The 19,288-nt window shown below is 41.5% G+C and overlaps 1 protein-coding gene across 1 annotated transcript in view; it reads left to right on the top strand.

Moving 5' to 3' along the window:
- BMPR1B (bone morphogenetic protein receptor type 1B) overlaps positions 1–11,328 on the top strand; it is a 30,780-nt gene extending 19,452 nt beyond the window's left edge. Inside the window, exons 6-10 of the mRNA XM_084286865.1 lie at positions 2,583–2,775; positions 3,214–3,511; positions 7,035–7,210; positions 8,909–9,039; positions 10,946–11,328. Of these exons, the coding sequence (XP_084142991.1) occupies positions 2,583–2,775; positions 3,214–3,511; positions 7,035–7,210; positions 8,909–9,039; positions 10,946–11,071 (924 nt within the window). The 3' untranslated portion in view covers positions 11,072–11,328. The remainder of the gene's footprint in view (positions 1–2,582; positions 2,776–3,213; positions 3,512–7,034; positions 7,211–8,908; positions 9,040–10,945) is intronic.
- Positions 11,329–19,288: the final 7,960 nt, after the last annotated feature.

Genomic DNA, 19,288 nt, shown 5'->3' with positions numbered 1-19,288 from the left:
AACAGGCTGGGGTGCACAATCAAGTCTGTGTGAGCAAGCCGAACCCTACTGCCCAACACAACAAGATGTTTATGCATAACTAATGCTCCAGTAAATCCACATGTAAAATCAAGGAAGGAAATTAGATGCTGGGAAAGTAAAGGAGAGAGAATTTTTCCAGTGGTGTGTATGAAGAGTTTGCAGATTTACAGAGTTCGGTCCCACCTTTTCATGTATGATTTTTTTTTTTTTTTTTATAATTCCTCTTCCAATGAATTTTTCTTTTCAGTAGACTGCACCCCAGTCTTAGGAATAAACTTCTCTGTTCACAATATTGAAGTTACAAAAGATTAACTTGTCTAAATTTTCATCTGCATTAGATGGAGACATTTACCTGAAGATCAGAAAAATGGAGTGCAGAAAGTAAAATAGTTGGTACTTGGGTTGATTTCAGTCAAGGAGAGAAAATATAGGGACATGTAATTTACCTGACCTGTCATGAAACTCCAGCAACAAAATAAAATTTAGAAATAAATTATAAAACAAGAACACAACACTAAATAATTTGCATGAACACATCATTCAGCATACTCATAGAATCAGTTCATCCAACAGTTTTGGTTAACCAATTTGTTCTAAAAGTCATAATCAGATTCACGAAAGGGCTAAATTCCTTAAAATAATGTAAATAGGTCACAGTAAATCGTTTGACCAGTTCTAGCAAGAGAAAACCAGGTTAAGGCCTTCATATAGTATTCTGCCGCCTGAAAACCCATAACAGAAATGTGTTTTTCATTTTCTTAATGTAATTTAATGAGAAACTTTTCATCATTAAGTATTGTAATTTCATGTACTTTATGATGCCATTACATATATTTGCACAAATTAAGTTATTTGATATAACTGCATTATTGTTCAGGATACATTTTTAACATGGGCAGAATAGAAAGCGACAATGCTAAAATAACATTACACAATGCTAAAGCAAAATTCCAGTGTAATATAACTATTGTTCGATCACTATATGAGAATATAAAAGAGAATAAATCAACTTAAAAAATTCAGGCTGATCTCTGCTCTTGGCTTTCAATGAGGTTAATCAAAAATAATGGCACTGCAGCCACCATCTTGGAAGACTAATAATAGGTAGCAGGGCTGAAAAAATGGGATCCTGTTTAAATTGAAACAGAAGAAAGATGGAAGTTTTGAAATAGCTTTGCATAAATGCCATTGCATATTTTTCTTCTTTAAATTGTCTAATATGAAAGCCAGTAATTTATTTACAAAACAAATGGTAATAGACCTTACCTAATAGCTTCTGAATTTGGCTTTGGACGTGCATTCATACTGCAGGGTGATTGTGGCTGTCCTGCTCTGCACTACCAAACTGATAGTCTCACTGGTCCTCCCAGGGATAATGAAGGAAGTAAATTATTTTTAAATCAGGATTTGATCGTTCTTGTCATCCAGGGTTGGAAAAATATTCAGGGTTACATTAAATGAATGTGATTTCATAGGGATTCAGACAGTGCAGACTTGCTGCAATAAGCCACTCAAGAGTTGTGTATGGCTGATTTTACCAATAACATGGGCCAGATGAAAAACCCTAGTGAAAATTAAAAAAAAAAAAAAAAAAGAAAGGAAAAGGAAAAGAAAAAGAAACATTATTTTCTTTCAACATTCTGTAAAATCCTATCACTCCAAAAAATTTTAGATGTGGAGGGAAACATCTTAATGTCCTATTATACTAGGGTGAGGCTGAGTCAACCGTGAGCACCAGTGGTTTGTGTTGCAGCATCTACCTTAGATTTTCTTCTGTGAACTTTTAGAAATATGTGTTCTTCAGAAATGCTGCAATCCTATTTTAGTCTCTGTTTGTCCAAGTTTTTTTGTAGTCTTAAATGTTCTCTAAGTGTAGATTCAGCCCACCTGCTACACGTAGTCTGCGTTCTTATGAAAGGTACCTCTGCAATGCTGCTGAATTTTGCTAGAGCTGCACAAATTCTTTGATTTTAGTGTCACTTCATAGTACAGCCACAAGAAAAAAAATGATACAAACACTAGAAAGTGCTTATTTAAAGCTGCACTTCCCTATCTTTGGGAACATCAATTCTTGTTTTCTATTCCTATAAAATTATTATATTTATTAAAATGAATGTAGGCACGTGGATCGTAACTGTGTAAGCAATGGCTGTGGTTCCTAACACCAAATTAGAATTTTGAAATTATTAGGCATGGGGTTTTCAAGGAAGGTGATAGGAAGATGCTCACAGTAGTTTTGGTGCTACTCTGGTCTTTGGTGCTGATGGGAGTTTTGGAACTGCTCTGGGCTCTTCTTGAGTCCCAGTCTTGAGTCTTAAAGGTGTTGAGTACATAAGGCTTTGGAATTGGGATGGGACAGGAATGACCACAGTAGTGCTGTACGTTGGAGCAAAATGAGGAGCATCTGTATGGCAAAGCTTTTGCTGAAATGCATTTTTCAGTGGCTGCATACTCCCAGTCCCATCAGGCTTGCTGTGCAGAGAGGATACAAAGAAGGACGGAGATAAATGCAAAAAATATCTGCAGAGTGAATTCTCACTGTGTGTCTTGGCATTTTACAGGTTCAAAGAACCATAGCAAAACAGATTCAGATGGTGAAACAGATTGGAAAAGGTCGCTATGGGGAAGTCTGGATGGGAAAGTGGCGTGGCGAAAAGGTAGCTGTCAAAGTGTTTTTTACCACGGAGGAGGCCAGCTGGTTCAGAGAAACAGAAATCTACCAAACTGTCCTGATGAGGCATGAAAATATTCTTGGTGAGTGAAATATTAAAGATCACTATTAGATAGTGACAGCTTTCTTAAGTTTAATAACTTTGTATTTGTTGTTGTCTTACGCGCTTTCTTATGTGCTTTGTTACCTGCTGTGCTCTGCAGTTAGTCTCCCTGCACTTTTGGAAAGGAAAATGTTTGAAAGATTCCTATGCAGATAAAAAAAAATAATGGGGATGGGGGATATTGCTCCAAAAATCACACATCTGGCTCTGCCATCAGTATTTGACTATATAGGCTTTCTGAAAATATGTTAAAGGCTAAAGGTGAGGCATAGTTACATGTAAGTAACATAAAAGAAGTTAAATGCATTGTTAAAATAAATGTGTTGAATTGGCTGAGAGTTCTGGCTCCTGGGTAGTCAAAAATCACCTTGAGAAGTATTAATTTGAAATTCTTTATTTTTTCTTTATTTTTTTTCAGGATTCATTGCTGCAGACATTAAAGGCACAGGCTCTTGGACCCAACTGTACCTCATCACTGATTATCATGAGAATGGCTCCCTTTATGATTATCTAAAATCTACCACCTTGGACACAAAAGCCATGCTAAAACTGGCTTATTCCTCCGTTAGTGGCTTGTGCCACCTACATACGGAGATCTTCAGTACGCAAGGCAAACCAGCTATTGCCCACCGTGACCTAAAAAGTAAGAATATCTTGGTGAAAAAGAACGGAACCTGCTGTATAGCAGATTTGGGCTTGGCTGTTAAATTTATTAGGTGAGTAGAGATAGCAGGGTGATGGAAAGTTGGTTAATCAGCCTCACGCTGGTGGTGGTGGTCTGTGTGTGAGTGTGCACGTTTGAGCAAGCACCCACAGCATGCATACATTGCCTTCACACTGTGCTCACCCATACATAAGATGAGGCTACCTATGTAGATGTTGCATAAACACATAATGCAGATGTAGAAATAGTCACTTTCAAATTATTAAGCACATTGGTTGCATCTGTGCATATGGTTAGATTTCATCACTGACTGCTCAATATCAACCTGAATATTACTACTACCCCGTGCTAAAAGGATGTGGCACAAACAGGTTGTCACTGTTTGTGACAACATAAACTTGTCACTGAAGCTTTCAGCTTGTCTGGTCTCTAAATAATTCACTCACAACTTATAGAGAATAATACTAATCATTTGCACATGTTACTAATTGGGATTTATTGAAAAGCTCCCCATTTGGGCTGTGTTTTGTTTCATTTCCGACAAATCAAATTGCTGAAGTACAGATTTGATTTTTGAAATGGCTTTTAAATTTGATTTTAAAAAAATGGTTATGTGTCTAAATAACTTAGAAGGACCATGCAAGTAGGACTTACTCACTCCTGGGATTCATAAAGAAGTCATTGTGATCTGACAGCTGGTTGCTCTGTTCAGGAGCTTGAGCTCTCGGCACTGGTCCTGGTGGAGATGTGCGTTACAAATTCTCTGATTTTCCTGAGCACAGAAATGTGGCTATAGGCTGAAGGTTTCCATTTCAGAGGTCAGCTTTGAAACTGTGGGTCCCCTTAAGTATATGTGTATAAAAAAAGCTGTACAAATCTTGAACTGAAATTATTCAGAGTGTAGAGTTTTACGTGCTCTTCTCACTAGTGACTTATCTACCAAGTTTCTTGAGACCTTTCATTTATGAAGCTGACCTTTCTTTAGGAGATGAGAAAGGAACAATTTTACTTTGGGGAGCAGGGGCCTAGAAAACAACAAGTTGGAAATACACTATTTGCCGTAAAAGTTTCAGGGCAGAAATTCACCCTTTGCAGGCATACTTTGCCTAAGAAATGCAGAGTAGCACCCTGTTTAGGTATGAACTGAAAAGTAGGAATGACCAAGTGTCTCTGTAAAAAGGTGAAATATATATTTCTCATTATCTGAATGGAATTTACTTTGCATAGCATGTTTTCATACAGAATTCTTCATAGAATCATAGAATCATAGAATATCCTGAGTTGGAAGGGACCCTTAAGGATCATCAAGTCCAACTCTTGACACCGCACAGGTCTACCCAAAAGTTCAGACCATGTGCCTAAGTTCACAGTCCAATCTCTTCTTAAATTCAGACAGGCTCGGTGCAGTGACCACTTCCCTGGGGAGCCTGTTCCAGTGTGCAACCACCCTCTCTGTGAAGAACCCCCTCCTGATGTCAAGCCTAAATTTCCCCTGCCTCAGCTTAACCCCGTTCCCGCGGGTCCTGTCACTGGTGTTAATGGAGAAAAGGTCTCCTGCCTCTCGACACCCCCTTACGAGGAAGTTGTAGACTGTGATGAGGTCTCCCCTCAGCCTCCTCTTCTCCAGGCTGAACAGGCCCAGTGACCTCAGCCGTTCTTCGTACGTCTTCCCCTCCAGGCCTTTCACCATCTTCGTTGCCCTCCTCTGGACACTCTCCAACAGTTTCATGTCCTTTTTATACTGTGGTGCCCAGAACTGCACACAGTACTCGAGGTGAGGCCGCACCAGCGCAGAGTAGAGCGGGACAATCACCTCCCTTGACCTACTAGCGATGCCGTGCTTGATGCACCCCAGGACACGGTTGGCCCTCCTGGCTGCCAGGGCACACTGCTGGCTCATATTCAACTTGCTGTCTACCACGACCCCCAGATCCCTCTCTTCTAGGCTGCTCTCCAGCGTCTCATCGCCCAGTCTGTACGTGCAGCCAGGGTTTCCCCGTCCCAGGTGCAGGACCCGGCACTTGCTCTTATTGAACTTCATGCGGTTGGTGATCGCCCAGCTCTCCAACCTATCCAGATCCCTCTGCAAGGCCTTTCCACCCTCATTCGAGTCCACAACTCCTCCAAGTTTGGTGTCATCAGCAAACTTGCTCAAAATACCTTATATTCCTACATCAAGATCGTTTATAAAAATATTGAAAAGTACCAGCCCTAAAATGGAGCCTTGAGGGACCCCACTGGTGACCGCCCGCCAGCCTGATGCAGCCCCATTTACCATAACCCTTTGGACCCTGCCCGTTAGCCAATTGCTCACCCATCATATGATGTTTTTATTTAGCTGTATGCTGGACATTTTGTCCAGTAGGATCCTATGGGAAACCGTGTCAAAAGCCTTGCTGAAGTCCAAAAAAATCACATCAGCTGGTTTCCCTTGGTCCACCATACGGGTGGACCAAGCTTCCTTAAAGAGTGTTTCACAGGCAATGATCAGAAACAGAAAAAAAAAATAGGTGAAAGGGATGTGCTATACTGAAAATAATAAATAAATTTAGTAAAGTTCTTTGCATTTATCATTTTATTCAAAATATTGCAAGGCAGTGCAGGTCAGTAGATTTATGTAAAGTTTTTTAAGGTATACACAAATGCCAACAGCGCATGTATGATTTAATGTAGCTGACTGGATGTACCTCACACTTGGCTTTTTATCATTTTCATACTTGTAGGTGAAGAAAATTATGGCAGTCGTGATTATTCTCTTGAGATTTTGTGGTATTCGTCACATGTAAAAGATTTCAGTTTTGAAGTTAGGGAAAGGGAAATAAACTTTTCTAAACAAACCACAAGGTATGCCATATATTGAACTTTTTAAAACATTACAATTGGTACAGCTGAATCTGAGGTAATAATAAAAAAATATCCAATAACACATTAAGTGTATGTTTACTATCTAACATAGTAATGCATGTCAGATATGTGTTTACTCCTCTGGTCAGTGTGTGAGATGTCACACCTTTGGTTATTTTTTTTACACAATCCCATCTGTGCGTTTGTACTTCTTGATGTGTAAAGGCTGGGAAAGATCAAACATAATGCACACATGAAACATAGTTAGCCTCATCTTCCTTGCAAATCTGATTTGCTGTAGCTAAACGATACTGCCTGGGCTATTTAGTGTCCTCCATTAATTGCTAAGACCGAAGCATTACGTGGTGGAGTATGTTAAGAAAATAGCATTTAATGAAGATTTGATTGTTATCACCAGCATTAGAGTTCAGTCTAATGCTAATGAAATCTCACAAATGTTACAGCATCCCTGTTGAGTTTTATCTCCATCGTGGTTCTGCATTTGGATGCTTAATACAGCCTCAGGCAAGGCAGCCTTTTAGGAAGGGTCGAGTTCACACTAGGAGGCTTTCTTTGTAAGAATTGTTCCATTAAGATTATACACTACTTTTGACCTTGTTTGAGAGTGAATGTGGTTTGAATTTACTACTTCTCCCATCTAAATTGCTTTCTTTTCAAGCCACGTCATTGCATGTTTGATGCCTTTTTTTTTTTTCTTCTTTTTATTTTAGTGATACAAACGAGGTAGACATACCTCCAAACACCCGCGTAGGAACAAAACGCTATATGCCTCCTGAGGTGCTGGATGAAAGCTTGAATAGAAATCACTTTCAGTCGTACATCATGGCTGATATGTACAGTTTTGGACTCATCCTGTGGGAGATAGCCAGGAGATGTGTGTCAGGAGGTAAACAGCAAAAATACCTTTTTAATAGCTGGGAGGCCACTGTTCACTGTGTCACTGAAACCCACAATTTGTTCATAAGCCCAAATCTTTCATTACATCCTTTTCTCTGGGTCATTATTTTTGCTGTAATAAACACACGTGGATAATCCATGCAGGTAACTCGTAATTTCTCTTTTCTCATTGAAACTTACTTTAAAGCATCAGTCAGTGCTATTTCAACAGCAAAGATGTATGCTGGATTTTAATGGCTTGTTTGAAGGCAGCAGATGCCTGCACTGCAGAAGGAATTTGGAACTTTTTTTTCTTTTTTTTTTGTTTTGTTCTGAAGGCAGCAAATTTTTGCTGGACTGCAGGCATTCAGCTATTTTAGCAGAAAAACAAAAAACAAAAACAAAATTTCTTCTTTTTGTTAGTGTTAAATATAAGAAGACAAACAAGTTGGGGGTATGCAGTGACACTGTTTAAATAAATAATTATTTACAAAAACAAGTAGAAAGAAGCAGGTACCAGTCATGTGTCTTATTTCTTTCTGGTACCAGGCATTCAAGCATGGGGAGAGCAATGATAAAGCAATGCAGCCAGCTGCAGGGCTGGGGCAAAGATCCCTTCATATCTGCATAGGCTGTGTGAGCTTTCTGCACATATCGCTCAGTGCAGCACAAAAATGATGGCTGTTATTACCTCTGTTTTGCCACTGAGGAAAGTTAAATGCAGAGAAATGACTTGGCAGCAGTTACACACCAGATTGGTGGCAAGTACAGAGAAGAGCATGTCTCTCGGGTTTGTGCTACCTTCACCAGGCTTTATTGATTTTTAAAGCCTGCAGTATTGTGCTGAATGCTTGCTCTGGGCTTACCCTAGAGGAGCTGAATTTCACTGGTGAGCAAAGTGATCCCTGTGTTTACACATTGGTAAAGTATATTGCGGTGATGCTGTGTAAATTCTGTAATGCCATCATCATCATTACTGTGCAGAAAGAACGCCTTGCCATTTTCTGAAAAGGCAGAGAGTTAATATATACCAGGCCCACCAATATGAGGGAAACCTAACTCAGGGTTTACTATCCTCCTAATTACTCTGATACGGGCCCATTGCTGAAAAATTGTTCTTTTTTATGGTAACTTATTGGAGATTGCTAGACTGGACAGCAGTGACAGAAAGAGTCTCGCTTGGCAAGTAATTGATAATTACATTTGGAGCTTGGCTGTAGTGTAAACTTCAGGGCAACAAAGTCCTTTTTGGAAATGCATCTAATCATTGAACAGTACGGATATTTTCTCAGCATATTACACCCTATGCTGTCTTTGATATAACTCCAAGAAAATTAATTTCAGGAGAAGGGATGGCTGGAATCAGAGGGAGCAGTAGGTGAATAATGGATATGCAGAGTGTCTCTGACTGCTGGGTATGCATGCCCTGCTGCCCTACAGGGGACAAGAATGGCAAAGGATCAAAAAATAAGCTTTCTCTCCAGCAAAGCCATGAGCTAGTATGCTCTGTGGCTGCTCACTGCAGTATGTGCATGAAACTCAAATAGTAAAGGCCAAAACTGAATGAGAATTAAAGCAAAGTAGACAAAGCTGGGTGCACGGCAGGGGGCAACACTTTATGGTCAACATGATTAAAAAAAAAAAGAAAGGGAAGAGGATAGTGGAAAATGTCTTCTGCAAGTGATTTACACCTGCTTGTTTCTTTCAGGAATAGTTGAAGAATACCAGCTTCCATACCACGACCTTGTGCCCAGCGACCCCTCCTATGAGGACATGCGGGAGATAGTGTGCATCAAGAGGCTGCGCCCTTCATTTCCCAACAGATGGAGCAGTGATGAGGTACCATCCCCTTTAAAACACAGCCTGGGCTTTAACACTCAACTTGTTCTGGGCCCGCTTTAGTCAGATTGAGTGAGATTGACCTAATTGTGCGTCATTTTGAGTGAGGAGGAACTTCAGCACTGATGCAACAGGGCTTGGGAAGGAGACCAATGTTCTCAGACATCCCCACTGAAACTGCAGGTGTTGAGAGCCCCAGGGGCCGTTGCCTGTGATATTTGTGAGCAGGTTTTGTTGTTTGCTATCTAACAGTTCACATAATGATAGCAGACCTTTCTAGTCACTCTGTTTTCGTCTAGCACTCATTTTGCTTTCTGCTCTCAACATTAATGACATTAAATGGGTAGCTAGCCAAAACTTCTGCAAGAGAAATTATTTTATAGTGGAGTGCACCGGGGGTGTACGTGGTATACTGGCAGCAACTTCAGTGTGTGCTGATGTGTTGGATATGATTCCAACCTTGTTTCCTTTTTTTTTTTGAAAGAAGCAAATTTCTTCTGTCTGGTTGAAATGAAGTGAATATACAGCTTTTCTGTGATCACAGGTGTGCAGACTTGGAAACGCAATTTTGCCACAATTTTACATTAACATTAGCACTTGATATTGCAGTTCATAATTAAGGTATTGATATGCAATGAAAGCACTACATCCAGGCTGCACAGAAGAGCAGCCCTTTCATCTTAGAGAAACAACACTCATGTACCTCTTCACATTGCAGCATACAGGCCTACAGATGCAGCCTTTCAGAAGAGATGTAGGAATGCCAAAGAATGCTTTCCAAAGTCAAATTTGGATGTGTGAGGGGTGGGAGAGAACCTGATCTCTCACCACTGAGAGTTTGTAATGAAGCAACGTTGTGCTGGAGGAATTGGAGATGAACAGTTGATATACCACAGGCAAACCTGCCAACTGCAGCAGCAAGGCTATAGAGGGGCCATTAATCATGTTAATTAGTACAGTTTAATGCTCTAAAGTGTTCTACCATCACAGAAGACAGCTGTCATTTGGGAATAGCAGTGTTTAGATGAATATTCTGCAGGTAGATGAAAGATTGAGGTTACACAAATTGTGGGCGATTTGGGTATGTGAGGGAAAAATAAAACAACCTTCCTGCATGACCAGAGGCTTGTGCAATTACCGATGTGGGAAGATCTGCCCAAGAACCCATCCTCTCACTCATCACACCCATCAGAGCCTTCAGACAGGGTGGAAACACCAGAGGAAGCGTGGTTGGTATCGATCCTTAGGAAGACTTCTGTGCAGGGGCACAAAGTGTGTGTTTGATCTCCTCACACACGTACTGAGGGTTGAGGAGGCATGTTGGAATTACTCTTCCTGGTTAATTGGTTAGTGTAACCAGTAATCCCACTTCAGGATTTCTATCAATGAGAGGCAAATGTGTTAGTGCATAAAGGCTAGTGTATGACCCAAATCTGTTTATTCTGGAATATTAAGTGTTGTTATATTATTATAAAATTAGGTTGGTTATATATTAACATACTATAAAGTTGTATATTATTGTAAGAGCAGTAAGTAAGGCTGGTCTGGCACTGCTAGTAAGTATTATCCTTAATGCCTTTCAGGGTCTGCACTGCTTCTGGGCCAGGACCCTTGTGGAAGTGGAGAACAAGGTGGACAGGATGGATAGCTTTTTCTTTTCCTATCGTAGCAAGGAAGTTTTCAGGCAAAGTAGCTCTGCAGAGTGACAGGGCAGTCTCACAGTGCGGTGCTGTGTGTTTGGAAGGAGGTGGTAGGCGCAGGGCAGGGATACGTGGTCGTTTTGAAAGCCAGCATGCAAGTCTTTTTGGCTGCCATTAGAAAAGACCTCTTCTCTTTAGTTTTCCACGACTGCCACCCACTGCAGTCTCACATCTTCCATTGATTTTCCTTCTGTTTCCCTCCGCAGTGCCTGCGGCAGATGGGGAAACTCATGATGGAGTGCTGGGCCCACAACCCTGCGTCCCGGCTCACGGCCCTGCGAGTCAAGAAGACGCTTGCCAAAATGTCAGAGTCGCAGGACATTAAGCTCTGATGGAGCAAAAGACAGCTCTCGTGAAGACCCACGGAAACGGACTTTGTCTTTCAGGCAGAAGACATGGAGAGGTACCAGCAGTCCTCACTGATAAGTACCTCGAGTGCAGTCGTATTTAAGAGCAAATGTAAGTTTGTTTGACAGCTTTTGAGGAGACTGTCCTTGGTAAAAATCAGCTGAATTTTGACATACAAGGTTGGAAGAGGCTTGTCTGCCCTTGTTTACACGGGGAAATACAGTTTTAGTAACTGGTTTAAGATTATGCATGTTGCTTTCCATGAAAGCCACTTATTATTTTATTATTATTATTGTTATTATTATTATTTTGATTGTTTAAAAAGATACTGCTTTAAATTTTATGAAAATAAAACCTTTGGTTAGAAGTAAATAAGATGTATATTGTTACATTAAAAAAGAAAAAGAAAGAAACTGTGCTGAAGATGAAAGCAAAGTGACTTTTTCATTTATGAAGAGACTCTTGCACTCCAGCATCTAAAAAAGAGAGAGGATCTGTGCAGCTTAAGGAAGCTGCATCCTAAAAGCCACCTTCCCACAGCCCGATGTACGTGAGTTGTTCTCCCAGTATAGATAGAGCCCAAATATGTCTCCACCACTGTAGACACGGGTTGAAGAAGTCTTGTGGATGGGTTGTCACTGGGGATATCACGTTGCATTGAAGACCATCAGAATCCATGTGAACATGGCACGCATGGTGTGAGTTGTCTGTTTGAAGAAGTTCTTTGTATTTCCAGGAAATCTCATGGAGGTGGTACCAGCATGATAAACAAGTGCCCTTCTTAGTTTTCTTTTCCACCCACTACAGAATTAAACATTTTGAGTGCGTGGAAAAAAGAGGAGCAAGTTTACACACTTGGATCTGCTTACTAGACTTTTGTTAATGAGGGAAACTGCTGGTAAATGAAACTGCTGGAACATACAAACAAGTCCAGTGGGTAGGAGAAAGCTCCTTGTGAAGAACAATTACTAACTTCTTGTGTAAAAGTGAAGTATCTATGTACAACCATATCTTGAAAAAAAATTAATCCATGTTCCCTTTTTAAGGGAAAGCAAAGACCTGAAAAAAAATCCCATTTATTTTGGATCAGTCCTTTTTTCCCTAAGCACAAGAAGAGCTGGTGCCCCCTGGCTGCAGCAGAAGCTGGCATGGAGGAGGAGTCTGGGACTTGGGCATGCACCAAGCTGGGCCCCATGCTCCTCTTGGGCTCGATGCCCTATGTCCAGCCACAGGCAGGACATCCAGTGCTGGTGTTGGACCACCTCAAGGTGATCATCACTTCAGTGAGGGTTGTAAAGAAACACGTCGTGGCTGGTTCTGTGGGACACTGCCTCAGAATTCACCCCAAAACACCTCTTCACTCAACATCACTAGGGCACCACGTGGGATGCTGTGGCAAAAGCATGTTTGAGACCATACTTTCAGGGCACCACACACTGAACATTTCGGCTGGAAGTTAAGCTGCCTTATTATTTTGATGGCTTTCCAACAGCCTCGAAGCCTGCACAGGGGAGTCAGCACCACCAGTCTGGGGCTGTGTAGTATCTCATAGCAAGAGGAGTTTTTAGAGGAGAACAGCAGGAAACAATTTTCCATCTTTCTCCATTCCTCCTTCCTGGGGCTGCAACAGTTGCTGCAATGTTATAACTATAGAAGGGGAAATGAGAGGTAACAAGATGACAAAAATATTCCCTATGAAGTATTTTCTTTGGAAAGGTCTGTGTTCTTCATCAGATTATCAAAGATGAGCTGTGTGGGATCTACCATTTTGCTCTTTATTTTCTTATTATTTCATATTTTTGCCTTCCTATGTCCTGTTTCCCTAGGTAGTGCTCAGTTTAATTCTGAAATAGGTCCTTACAAATGCTGCTTTGATTATGCTAAACCTATTTCAGAACTGAAATACTTGTCATGCTGGATTTAGCCTCAGCATTTATGTAATGCTGTGTTTTTGTTTTTTTTTTTTCCTTCCCTTTTTGGACAAAACTGATTTATTTGTGGTAGGTAGGTAAATATAATTGGGGTTTGGCTTCGTAGCTCCCTGAAGGTATTTTTCTAGTTTGAAAAATTGCCATTTAATACTTTCAAGCTAATGGAGAAAAATGCATGAAGTTCAAGAGAATCAGCAAGACCTACATGATTATAGGTGTTAAAGTTTAATCAGAGGATTTTCATTAATTAGAGTGCTTTTTTTTTTTTTTTTTTTTTTTTTTTTTACCCAAAAATACAAAGCAACACTAAAAGAAAATCTCTGAGAATTAATAGTAAGCCAAATCCCATCCCCTGAGGGGAAATGCTGGTTTCTACTGTCTTTAATAAACAGAATGCTTGCATTAGTGAGGGCTGAATTTGCTGCCCTCTTCGGGTGCCTTCACTTGAAGACCTGTGGCCAAAAACATACCTTTTCGTCTTAGTGACTTGAGTCAAGTGGTTTCCATATTAACTCATTTTACCGTTTGCCTTCATGTCCTTTGCCTTATGAAACAAACCCAGTCCCAAAGGAGCTGGGTTCTCTTTGTTCCGTCAAAGCCAATGAGAAATGCACCTATGCAAGGCTGATGGTCAGGGTTGGGCCTGCCATGGCCGGCGAGGGGGTAAAACTTGTGGAAATGGGGACATCATGCTGATGTCCTAGCAGTAAGGGGCAGGCTTCATCGATCCTACACAAGGCACATCTGAGCCCAGTCGCTGCAGGTCACACAGAAGGATGCCTTTCTCCTGCTGCATTATGTTTCACACCTGTTTTCCTCAAATAGATTTCTTTTTAACATTTTTAGTTATCATTTATTTCCCTTGAAGTGTTTTGGTGGGGGTTTTGCTGCCTGGTGATGGTTCCTGCCAACGGTTTGCTAGATGTGCTGCCCCTCCAAGCCCCCAGCACGTGCTGTCAGTGTGCTGTGAGAGAAAGGTCCAGTCGCTGGTTTTTCTAAACAAGTCTTATGTTTTTCAGTCCAAGAGAAAGGGATCTACGATACTGGTTGATAGGTTACATAAAGTGTATATGTTAAGTGTTCAAGTTTATGTGTTTTTATATATATATATAAAATATATATATATTCAGTTGGGAGTCTGGAATAACTCCAGTATGTGGATTAAGAGTAAACTATTATGGAGGATAAAGCACTAAATAAAACATAATATTTATTTATGAAAATGCATAACTGACAAATCACTGCAACGGTGCTATATAGGAAAATAAATATATATATATGAGAAGACACACATCTGAGAAAGCAGGAGTTCTGCAGTTATGTAAGTAGTGCCTGCCTATTTTCTCCCTAGACTCAAAAGGTGAGATTTCCCTCTCAAATCTCCTGCCCACTATAATCAATGATACTGTAAAATGATATTCCTAAGGCCAGAAAATGGCCTGACGCAAGCTTCAAAGTCATTTCTTTTAGCACGGTGACCTTTGAGTTGCCGGCTGCATGGCTGACTTTACGCAACACTCCAAATGAAATTATTTCAGTTTGAACATGTCTAGTGACTACATATTAGTACAGTTATTTTACCACCTCTGTAGCCTTTTAATGTCACTTCCAGATTTTGGTAGTTTCACAGTACGTTTTAATTTGGGCTTCGAAATCAGTGGTGAAGATAATCATAGTTTCAGTGCCCACAGGTTTGGAAATCCAGTTTTCCAATGTAAATCACTGAGGGAAGTTTAGTGACTTATTGGAATATAGTTAAGATGGCATAACTAAGTGGGAGAAAAAGTAAAAAAGAAAAAAAAAAAGAAAGAAAAAAAAAAGAGGAAGAGAGATGCCATCTAGCAACTGCTATCCTTTCTCTAGCACAAAGTTATTTCTATTAAAGAAAAGGTTGATGATATATAGACTAAGAAACTACTTGGTGTTCTTTTTTGAGAACCAGTGCCTTATTAAACCTGTAAATACTGTAATTAGAAAACTTGGGGAGCAAACTGTTCTATTGTATTTGTTCAAATTGTATATGGTTGTTTTAACATTCCCCCAAATAAAATTGTTTCCATCCCCCCATGAAGAATATTGCTTTTATTTCTGTTTACTTTTCATATATTTGAAAAGCACTACCTTTGGGTTTCATTTCACCGGTTAGATTATTTTGACCATGACACTTTTTTTTTTTATTTCTCTAAGATTTGCCTTTTGAACAAAGAAGTAAACAGTAAGACACTGTGTGTTTCCACTGGCATTTGAAAAAAAAAAAAAAAAAAAAAAAAGCATCACTTCTTTCACAACTCAGTGAGGAGAGAAATAGTAATTAAAATAGTGTTATCACTAATTGAGCAGTTGCTTGCATTTTGTGGCTGATTATGTAAATCTATAGAAATTTGGCATTTGAATAATATTTTTGTGAGCCCCCCCATTCCTTCTTTCCCCTATGTATTTATGAATTATCACTACTATTTTTAATAGCACAAGAGTCACAGAAGGTAATCTGTGCACTGACTGATGCTCGATTTTCCAGCCTTGTGCTTCAGAAAAAAATAAAATTAAAAAAAGTCGCAGCTTACATCTACTGCATCAGCTGAAACATGGCAATCCTTAGTGCTTAGAGGCATTAGAGTACATGTATGTATACATTCATATACATATCTGTATATATATTTACTTCCTGCACTCTCTTCTACTTCTGCACTGCCACATTTCAGCACGTATCATGTAGCTCAGTGTTTATGAGCGTGTATCACCTTGCCAGTAATTTTCAGAGAAGCCTGTAAACAGCATTTTTCTCGGTGAGCTGCCTTTCGCCTATGACTGCACCTTGTCCTGTGGTGGTACAGCTGGCTCTGCTGACATGATATGGTCCCTGTGATGTGTTGTGTCACCTCCATTTGTCTCTCCCTTTCCCTAACAGCTCTTCCTCTGGGTCTTGATGTTTTCTAGGTTTGGCTTTCTGGGGCAGTACTAGACTGTTCCTATTTTCCCTCCTCTTTGCTAGGTGTCTGGCTATTATTTCAACTTGGGCTTAAATACTTGTATTTTCATATAATCACAGAATGGTTTGGGTTGGAAAGAACCATAAAGCTCAGCTACTTCCAACCCCTGCCATGAGCAGGGACACCTCCCATTAGGCCACGTTGCCCAAAGCCCCATCCAGCCTCGCCTTGAACACTTCCAGGGATGAGACATCCACAGCTTCTCTGGGCAACCTGTTCCAGGGCCTCACCACCCTTAGAGAAAGGATTTCTTCCTTATATCTAACCCAAGTCTACCCTTTTTTAGTTTAAAACCATTCCCCCTTGTGCTAGCCCTCCACGTATATCCGTGACAGAGTCCCTCCCCAGCTTCCCTGTAGGCCCCATTTAGGTACTGCAAGACTTCCCCAGAGCCTTCTCTTCTCCAGGCTGAACAACCCCAGCTCCCTCAGCCTTTCTTCACAGGAGGGGTGCTTCAGCTTTCTGATCATCCTCATGGCCCTCCTCTGGACTCGCTCTAATGCATCCATGTCCTTGTGCTGGGGGCCCAGGGCTGAATGCAGCCCTCCAGGAGCCTCTGACTAGAGAATCACTTGTTTTGATGCAGCCCAGGATATGGTTGGCTTTCTGAGCTAAAAGTGCACATTGCCAGCTCATGCTGAGCTTCTCATCAACCTTCACCCCCAGGTCCTTCTCCTCAGGGCTGTTCTCAATCCATTTTCCACCCAGCCTGTATTTATGCTTAAATCTTCTTCAGCTGCAGGTGTTGCTGGGACTGTCCTGTTTTTTATTCATGGTTGACAGTCATGCTACTGTCCCCAGCCAAAACTGGAGCTCAGCTTCCTTTTGCCTTTTGCTACATGGTAAGGAGAGTTGCAGTACCACCTTCACATATAGAAACACCAAGAACAGACCTTCCAGGAGTCTCAAAAAAAATACTAAGAGATGAGGTACCTCGAGGAAAAATCCCTCTAGATAAGGAAGAAACTGCTTGGACAGTGCAGAGACTGTAAACTGCAGCAGATACAATCTGCAGGGATGTCAAAAACCACAGGAAAATTCAAGCTCAGTAGTACGCACAGATAGGACAGGAATAGTGGGATGAAAGGCAAGGCACTTGTCTTCTGTAACAGCTAAACATGCAAAGGGAAAACTGGAAGAGAAATCTGTCAGACACCATGAAATACACAGGCAGTGACTGGTATCCAAAGCAGGCATCTTCATTTCACAGAAATAAGCCCTGCCTGCACCTCAGCTTTCTCTAGCCAGAATTACCACAGAAGCTATTCCCCATACCCCTTAGGATACAGATCCTTCTTTGGTGTCATGGCCGCACATCCTGTCACATGTAATCTACCTCTTCCTGTGACAGAGAGGATAATCATAAGATTAAAAGAGAAGGGTGAACAGTTCTCCTTCCACACTGCCAAAGGTCCAGCAGCTTTTGGACAGAGCAAACACTCACTGGAGCTTGTGCTGTCCTCGCTGTGCTTTGCCTGCAGTCAGTGTTGGGCTTTGGCTCCATAACAGGCTGGTGCTGCCAGGCTCCAGCTCCGGCCCCCATCGCTGCAAGGGCAACCACGTGAGCCAGGGCTGCACCCAGCCTCCCGCAGAGTTACTGCAGGCTCCGTGCAAACAAACTGCAGGAGCCAGCGGGCGGATTGCCCACATCCCACTTGTCGCAGAGGAGCTGGGGAGACGGAGGAGCCATCCCCCATGGGTGGCCTTGTGGTGACGGGCTTCACTGAGGTCTGCTGAACAGCCCAGTAGTGTCCCACACAGGCAGAGCAGCCTTGGCACCTGGCCACCACTGGAGATCACATTAGCAATGTCTACAGGAGGAAAGATGAATAAATAAAGACACCTTAAACCCCAGGAAAAACTTTCTGTAACCCAAGCACAAGGGAGGCTGGTTATATTAAAGGTGTGGCCTATTCCAGATGGCCTTCAGGGCCTGGCTTGTATGCTGATTGACAACTTCCTAGCTTTTCGTGTTGTTGTCTGTGTTTTGCTCTTGTATATAGGCCCCTATATCACCCCTGTTGTGGGCAAGGTGAGCGCCTCAGCCCATGGCTCACCCATCACCGAGGGGCTGGTGGCAAGCAAGGACCATTTCCCCACTGCCACCCCATGGAGGAGCAGCCATGTGGCTGTGCTAGGAATTGTCTCTTACAAATTTATACAATTTAATACTGAGCACAGCATGTCTAACAAGACTGGTGAGAAACAACCATCTCTGATAGTGAGGGCTGGGTGTGAGAAGGATGAAAATCAGTATTTGGCCATTATAACCATCTAACTTGGACATGAGCAGGTGTCCACTAGACAGAAGCGCCCACACTGGTTTGAGTTTGCCTCCTGGGCTGCTGCCTTCATGCTGGGCTTCTCCCATCTGTAACCACAGGGCTGGAGGTGGGGAGGGCAGTGTTGGGCTCACCAGGCAGCCAGCTCAGCACCTGAGGCCGTGTTTTTCTGTCTGTTGCTTTTCTTCACCTTTCACTGTGGCAATGAAATAAAAACGCCAGGAACAGTACCTGGGGTGGTTCCTCCCTGGGTCTCAGTCTGTTTTCCATGGGAAGATTGGCTTCAGTTGAGAGCTGCTGTCCTGAACTGCATGTTACAAGAAAGACTGCATCACAAAGACATTTTATGCACAGAAGCACTTCTTTTGAGCAGATTTTTTTTTTTTTTTTTAAATAAACTAAATAAAAGGCTCCTCATTCCTTCCAAGCTTCCAGGAACTAAACAATTGAACACAAGGTAGTGGTGTATTTTTTTTTCCAGTTGCTTATAAATATAATTTATTACCTGTTTAAAAATTCTTTCTTACACTTTGTACATGTCAGGCTGACAGAATAAATGCAGGCATTTACAAACAGAGGGAAGGAGAAAAAGGGAGGGGGGTAAGAGGCACACTCAGAACTAGTAAACCACACCTCCACTGTACAGCAATACAAATAATGCAATGGCTAGCACTTCTCTGGTAGTAAGTCTTTAGAAAAGGAGTTGCATAGAAGATACAGCAATAGGGACATCAAAACCAAAATAGTTCTCCATGTCTGAGTAGCAAAGAAAACAAATCCCACAAACCCTGGCAGAGCTGCAAAGCTGAGACACGTGAACAGGAGGGAGAAACATAATACATCTCGGCCTGGGCCGCACAGGCTTGGTATTCGTTATGGGCCCTCCTTCCATGCTTTAGAAAGGTACCAAAAGTATAGTCGTTGTACTCTTCAACGTTAACAGACAGAACATATGTTAGCAAACGAGTTGACCACACATGTGTACTGAAATGCTAATG

This window comes from Netta rufina, assembly GCF_964035555.1.
Source record: "Netta rufina genome assembly, chromosome: 4".
NCBI classification, from domain to species: Eukaryota; Metazoa; Chordata; class Aves; order Anseriformes; family Anatidae; genus Netta; species Netta rufina.
Note: the sequence above shows the minus strand (reverse complement) of the source record. Positions and strands in the feature narration are given on the sequence as shown.